Source organism: Penaeus chinensis, chromosome 16 (assembly GCF_019202785.1).
Source record: "Penaeus chinensis breed Huanghai No. 1 chromosome 16, ASM1920278v2, whole genome shotgun sequence".
Taxonomy (NCBI): Eukaryota; Metazoa; Arthropoda; class Malacostraca; order Decapoda; family Penaeidae; genus Penaeus; species Penaeus chinensis.
In genome coordinates, this window is record NC_061834.1 from 27,557,598 (window position 1) to 27,565,097 (window position 7,500).

The 7,500-nt window shown below is 37.2% G+C and overlaps 1 protein-coding gene across 1 annotated transcript in view; it reads right to left on the minus strand.

The window, feature by feature from the left end:
• Window positions 1-5,265: 5,265 nt before the first annotated feature.
• Window positions 5,266-7,500, minus strand: part of LOC125033277 (NADH-ubiquinone oxidoreductase 49 kDa subunit-like) — an 8,738-nt gene continuing 6,503 nt past the window's right edge. Inside the window, exons 8-9 of the mRNA XM_047624659.1 lie at window positions 5,893-6,038; window positions 5,266-5,676 (exon numbers count right to left, since the gene is read on the minus strand). Coding sequence (XP_047480615.1) covers window positions 5,547-5,676; window positions 5,893-6,038 — 276 coding nt within the window. The 3' untranslated portion in view covers window positions 5,266-5,546. The remainder of the gene's footprint in view (window positions 5,677-5,892; window positions 6,039-7,500) is intronic.

The window sequence follows — 7,500 nt, forward strand, 5'->3', positions numbered from 1 at the left end:
GTATTACTGTGACTCTGTCAACACCGCTGATCACGCACATAATTTTCAAATATCCTTTCAGCAATCACGCCTGTTTACCGGATCAAGAAGCAGCCTTTCTCCAGGATGTCTTGTCAGCTGTTGCCAGAGAGGCACAATGAACGTCTGACCGTGATCGTGAAACACACCTGCTGCGTTGAGAGAAATTCGGCAGTACCTTTGGCGAAACTAGTCCGCGCTTGGCCACTAAGGAATTAAATTGACACTGCTAGTTTCCTGTAGGCAGTTTGCTATGGTTCTTATGGCGGTTAACACATAGTTAACTGACCCCCCCGCCCAAAATGCTTTAATTCCTTGACAGAGCAATATTGTTTAAAGCATTTTGTGATCACACAATGCTATATCTTTTCAGCGATTTCGTGTATTTGAAAATTGATAATATATGGTCTAATCGTTTGCTTATAATTTCATGTATTAGGTGATGTAATAGACTTCCTGTGTTCCATATCATGATTCCAGTCGTCGGTCTTGAGCTCTTCCTTTTCTCATAAATTTTATTGGATCTCTCAATTTTCTGTTCGTAAATGTGAACATACGGGCTCTATTTTTGGTTTAGTCTCATTTTCTACTATCTACAAATTCAGAATTCGTTTCAGCGTTCTATGCAGGTATTTATTTATTGATTTATTTTTTTCTGTCGCGTCAACATCTGAGGTCTTTAGCGGCGTATTCAAAATGTAGAGATAGGGTGGAGGCGAAACCCCAAGGCAAGGAAGTTTTTGGTTCAACAAGGAGATGTTTGTGGATTTCCAGAATGGTTAATTGTCTAAACAAATAAGTGTGCCAGACATCAAAGATCACACAGGATTGTGGTAAAGTATTATGGCGAAAAGGGTAAATGTGAGTTAACGATTTGGATAAGTGGACAGAAGGGGAGGAAGAAGAGAATGAAAAGGAAAGGAGGAGAAGAAAATGTATCAATTTATCTATTTTAAACTATCAGCTGCGTCAGTCTCAAAGGTCATTAGAATTTCCAGATAAGGAAGTGCTATATGACATGAAAGGTCATATTACACTATGGTAAATCAGAGTATCGAAAAGGTTAGGAATGTGTTAAGGTAAAGCTATAGGTTGAACAATACTAAAGGGTAAGGGTAATATGGTAGTAAAAAGGGTAGAGAGGGGGAGCTGATGAGGTATAGTGTAAGCTAAAGGTTATTCCAGGGGAAAAAGAGTTGAGTGGGGAGTATTAAGATAAAGTACTGGGGCGAAAATGAGTTTAACGATCAGAATAAGTGGACAGAAGAAGGGGATGAAGAAAAGGACAAAGAAAGGAGAAGAAAAGACCATGCAAAATTAGTTGAGGTGAGGATTCCTTACATTGGGCCAAGGTCTATATAAGTAAGGTCTCGTCACTGAACTACTCGGCCGGGCAATATTTAGCAGGCCCGGGCGAAGCTAGAACTTCGCAAATCATAAAGAAGAAGAAGAACTACTCAAATTCGTCCTTCTTGCGCATGACGTCACTAGGTATAAAGCCTGGGGGTTTGATGCTAATCATCAAGTCAGTCATGGATGGAATGTAGACCCGCGAAGATCTCCCTCCCGTTTTCGCTTGTATTTGTTGTCATTTAGCTTATATATGTATATGTATATGTATAGGTATGTGATGTATATATACGTGTGTATATATATATATATAAATATATATATATATATATATATATATATATATGTATATATACATATATACACACACATAATAGCTCTACTTTGAGTTTATAAAAGTAAGCGATGTGTGTTGTGATACCTTAGTTGTATGATTTGTTTTTTATAATACATTCGTCGAAAGAGTTTCGACTTTACACATACCTTGATAAAATAGAACAATATCATTCACATCCCATGTCTTCTTTGTTCATTTTACTTCTTAATTATAATATACCTAAGCTGCAACATGGGGAAATATAAAATTGAAACCAAGTAATATATACGATATATAACTACAAATAATCGATGTTAATCATCGCCTGTAAAATCAGTCCAGTGTGCAAATCGCCAAAATAAGCCAGCATCTAATATTACTTTAGTTTTTGCTCAATTTGCTACCGTTTTCTATCTCCTTCACCCAGCCTGCCATTCTCTATCCCCCCTCCCCACCCGCCACCGTTCTCAGCCTCTCCATATGACGTCATAGGACTTATTACCTCAATCTGCGCAGAATTCCTCAGTTCCCGTCTCCCAAGCCCTCCACGACAACAACGAACAATTGATTGGGGGAGGGGGGAGAAGAAAATGGTTAATGGTTAATGGTTAAAAGCAAAATAAATGTGCTAGACATCTAAGGTCATATAGCACTATAGTTAATGTTAGTGAAGGATGGTTGGGTTAGTGATTAGTTGTTAAAGCTGGATTAATGGTTAATGGTTAAAAGCAACATAAATGTGCTAGACATCTAAGGGCATGTAGCATTATAGTAAATGGTAGTGAAGGTTAATGGTTAATGGTTAAAAGCAAAATAAATGAGCTAGACATCTAAGGTCATGTAGCACTATAGTAAATGGTAGTGAAGGGTGGTTGAGTTAGTGATTAGTTGTCAAAGTTAGGCAAAGGAATTGACGAGTAAATGGGTTAAGGTTGGGCAAGGTAATGTATAGGGGTTAGATCAAGTGAAGGATGTATATGCATTTGAGGAATGAAAACAGGTTGTCAAAGCAGAAAGTGTGAGAAGCTGTGGGAGGGATCACGAAAAATCGGTCCCATTTGGCTGGGCTAAATATAGTATTTAGGAATTTTGTAGAGATGGGGGTAGTAGAAGTACGGGGGCGTGTGGAAGAGGGAGTAGTGTTGAGGGAGGTAGTGTTATGGGGAGGTGGGCAATAAGGTTGTAAGGTAGTAATAAGAGAGGATGGGGTAGTTGGGGCGTGTGGAAGAGGGAGTAGTGTTATGGGGAGGTGGACAATAATGTTGTAAGGTAGTAAATAAGGGAGGATGGGGTAGTTGATGATGAAGGTTGTGGGGGTATAGTTGTTGAAGTTGAGCATGTTGGGAGAGTAGAAATGTCTCCTGGGGTGTTGATTAGGGTGGATACTGTACTAGTAGGCATTGATGAGGGGGTATTAGTTGTAGTGTTCAGAGCCGTGGTCAAAGAAGAGAGCCTGGGGTCAGGGAATCGGGCGAGTTTGAATTGGTGGAGCTATTTGATGAAGAGGCAAGCCTCATTGCCTTTAATAATGATATGGTTAATGGTTAAAAGCAAAATAAATGTGCTATCTAATAATAGTATAAAATCTTCATTGTTGGCCATGGTAAGCCTGGAGTATGTTGGGGAGAGAAACGGTCCACTCCTCAGGGTCCCTCGAGGGGTAAGGGCTAGACAACTAAAGCAGGGGAATACCGTGCCCATGGCTCCCTCAGGACTGGCACAAAGTCAGCCTTTCATCCTTTCAGCTCGGCTCTCACACCTTAGGAAGTGGATAGTAGAAGGGGTTGGTGAAGGGACAGAAACGAAAAAGTAGGGGGAAAAAAAGACCATGCAAAATTTGTTGAGTCGAAGGCTGAGTCCCAAGGTTGAGGAGTTCCCCAGCATTGGGTCCCAGTCTCCGCCTCCTAAGCCTCCCCACGACAACAACGGGCAAGGGATTGGGGGGAAGAAAAGACAAAGCTAAATTAGTTGCGGCGGGGCTGAGGACCAAGGTAGAAATGGTTCTCTACATAGGCCCTCATTCCGTCTCTTAAATCCCCCTACATCAATAATGAGCAAGGTAGGGGGGGGCATTACTCGTACAGAAATCTATATTAATATGATTTATTTGTCTTTGTCTTAGCATGTTTCAATATCTTTCACATTTGCGGTCTCGAGGGATTAACATTTAATCTTCGCTAGTGAAAAAATTAGTATACCTAGGGAGAATATGCCTAGGATTCTTCTCTCAAGTTATGTATTGCATTTTCTTTAACAGTTACTTAATCATGGGGTCTATTTCTTTCATTCCCTTGAAATAGCAAAGAGCAGATGGTTTCTGCATTATATTTTGGAATGTTTAGCTGTTTTTACTGTCAGTTTAATCAGCTACATATTTCGCCCAATTTTATGGATATAAATGTCTTTTACCGTTTCCATGTCTCGTTTCTTATTAGCTAATAAATATATGCCTCAATGCTTTCACATTTGCGGTCTCGAGGGATTAACATTTAATCTTCGCTAGTGAAAAAAATAGTATACCTAGGGAGAATATGCCTAGGATTCTTCTCTCAAGTTATGTATTGCCTTTTCTTTAGCAGTTACTTAATCATGGGGTCTATTTCTTTCATTCCCTTGAAATAGAAAAGAGCAGATGGTTTCTGCATTATATTTTGGAATGTTTAGCTGTTTTACTGTCAGTTTAATCAGCTACATATTTCGCCCAATTTTATGGATATAAATGTCTTTTACCGTTTCCATGTCTCGTTTCTTATTAGCTAATAAATATATGCCTCAATGCTTGGTAGCTTTTTATTCAAGAGTTGGTGCTGTGTCACTGTCATCATTTAATAACACATAATGGTGTTTTCATGTTAATATCCAAAGCCTTGGTTCTACAAATCAGACATCCCTGTGCCACTTCTGGTCACCCTGCTTCCTGTACTGGTTATAATAAAATTACAATACAAAGGTCTTGTAATATCTAGGACTGCTTGAATACATTTTTAAATGGTGTTATAACTACATACTAATATTCAACCAATATCAATATGATTACAGATTATCATTGTCTGTGAATAAACAGGACCCTCTCTTAAAATCTTTAAGAGCCTAATCCATTTTCCACCATAAGTGCTCACCATTCCTAAAGTACTTGCATTATGAGTATGAAATATCAAGGTACACATACCCAGGTAACATCTCCATTTAGCTAGTTGAACCCCAAAAATAAGCTGACTTTTTCCCAAAAATATTCTGTGGTTAACAGTAAGGAATTCTTTGTTATCATAAGAGAGGAATTTTAATTTTACTTTTGGTAATTATAACAATGTCTAGTAAATCATAAGAATATGTATCTAGCTATATCTGATATCTCATGGCACACTCATTGGCTAAACTTCATGATGTCATTAACTCTGCCCCTTTTTGACCTTGTCAATCTGTGCAGTAGTATATGGTAATTGGTATTTTCAATGTATTAAAAGGTTCAGTAATAACAATAGTGAAAAAATACTTGAAATTTTTATCAAGACAGATTAGGGTTACCTGTGTAAAGGTACCTTGGGGAATATCATACTAGGCCTAGGATAATGAAAAATAAATAAAATCCATCAATATTATTTGTCATTAAATACTTCTGTACATGTGAGATATGAGCTTGCCCTTTGTACAACCAAGCTCCAACAAGTCTCAGTTTTTCCCTTGTTCTACTTCAATCTGTTACTTGTAGTACAATATTCTCTGTTTTACTTTAAGCAGCACTGTCAAAATCAACAAGTTTGATATAAACCAAATCCAGAATGCATCTGCCTTTAATACAAAACCTGTAAATCTTGACAGATATATTTACAATGTTTTTCCAAGGATTTAGGCCATTCCAAACTTAACGATCTACCTCACCAAACACAATATCCAGGGTACCAATAATGGCTACAATATCAGCCAACATGTGGTTCTTTCCAACCATATCAGTAGCAGCCAAGTGAGCAAATCCTGGAGCCTTGATCTTACACCTGAAAGGAAACAATGGACTAGTTTACAACAGGCAAAACAAATGTGTATACTGTATATCTAAAACAAATAATAAGAATAAATATAAATGAACAATTAAATAAATATCTGACATCTTCAAAATGACTTATGATTTGACTTTATGGGAAAAAATGAAAACAACTAGTTATTTTGAGATGAAGATACCAGGAAAAAATACCAGTGGGAAATCAACCTACCTGTATGGCCTTGAAGATCCATCCGATACAAGATAGACACCAAACTCTCCTTTGGGTGCTTCAACAGCAGTGTAGGTGGCACCTGGTGGCACTTGGTAGCCTTGTGTAAATACCTTGAAGTGATGAATCAAGGCTTCCATGGATGTCTAAGCAAAAGACAAGGCATAACTGTGAGTGTCTAAAATCATCATAGGAAAACAAAATATCATTATAATTAAAGAATACTCTTACCTTTCCCTGTTCACTCTTGACATCATTTACCATTAATAAAATAAAGTTATTAAAAAGAGAGCAGCAATTCAAATTGCCAAACCCTTACCTACATGAATGCCAAACCATAAAATTGGTACATTTACTAAGATTATCCACTATAAAACATTTCACTGATGTAACTGAACAGTAAACAAAACAAAATACAGTTTCATACACCTGCCATTGTCTGTTTCAGTCCTCATCCCTATACTCTACGGGTCTAATACCATCTGAATAAAGCAAATCAAATGACAAATTTAAACATTGGAAAAAAGGGGAAAAAAAGCTAAAAACCGTTATCAGAAAAAGAGAAAATAACATTGCAAAGGGGAAGCATGAGGTCTTTGTCATTGTACATGTGTGTGTTCATGTATGCCTGGTCTACAAGCCACCATCTGTCACAGTGGCTACTCTTATAATCCTAATGCCTGTATTTTGCACCTTGTGATGGAGTGAAGCATCCAGATCCAGTGGGTTAATATCATCATAACAATTATGTATATAATAATAATAGCATCAATATTTCCAAAAAAATCACAGAAAGCTGAAATTACATTAGGTCAAGAGGTCTACTAATTGAGTCCTTGTTGGCTAAACACTTCTGGAGCCATTCAAGTGTAGAGACATTTCACAAAACAAAAATACAGTGAACATTCCATTTTCCCAGCAGCACTGGGCGAAATAACAAGGATCAGTACATAATTTTACGAGCTCTCTACAGTGATGTAAATTGCTTAACCCAAAAATATTATTCACTTAATAGAAATTTAAATACAAACAAAGTTCAAGAGAAAATTTTCAAAATTCATCTGCTCCTTAACCCCATGCTGCTGGGGAAAATGAATAAAATAGGGGGAACATGCTGTGCTAATTTTTTATATTTTTTGTCTCTGCACTTAGATGGTTCTGCTAGTGCTTAGCCACAAAGGAGTCAATTAGTAGACCTTGTGACCTTACCTGATTTGAATTGGTGGGAAAAATGTATTTTTTACTAGTGCTATGAATATCAATGGTGTCATTTTTATTATAAACATTATAATTACTATAATGTTATAAACATTTGTAACAGCAATATACGATAACGTAAAATATTTTCGTAAATCAAAGAAATGGGTAAATGGGCGAGACAGGCAGTACTTGGAATTGGCTCATTGGTGATTTAGTACAAGTGTAGCCATCTATGTGTAAATACAATCAAACAAGTAACTCACAGTGGGCATGCCTGTGTACATGTGTACTTGTCATGCCTGTTGGCATTGGGTTAATATTAATATCGAGTTTTCAAAGAATGATGATGAAAGAAAATGAAATTTTTGTTAAAACATGGGTAAAATATAATAGCATTTAACCGCAGCA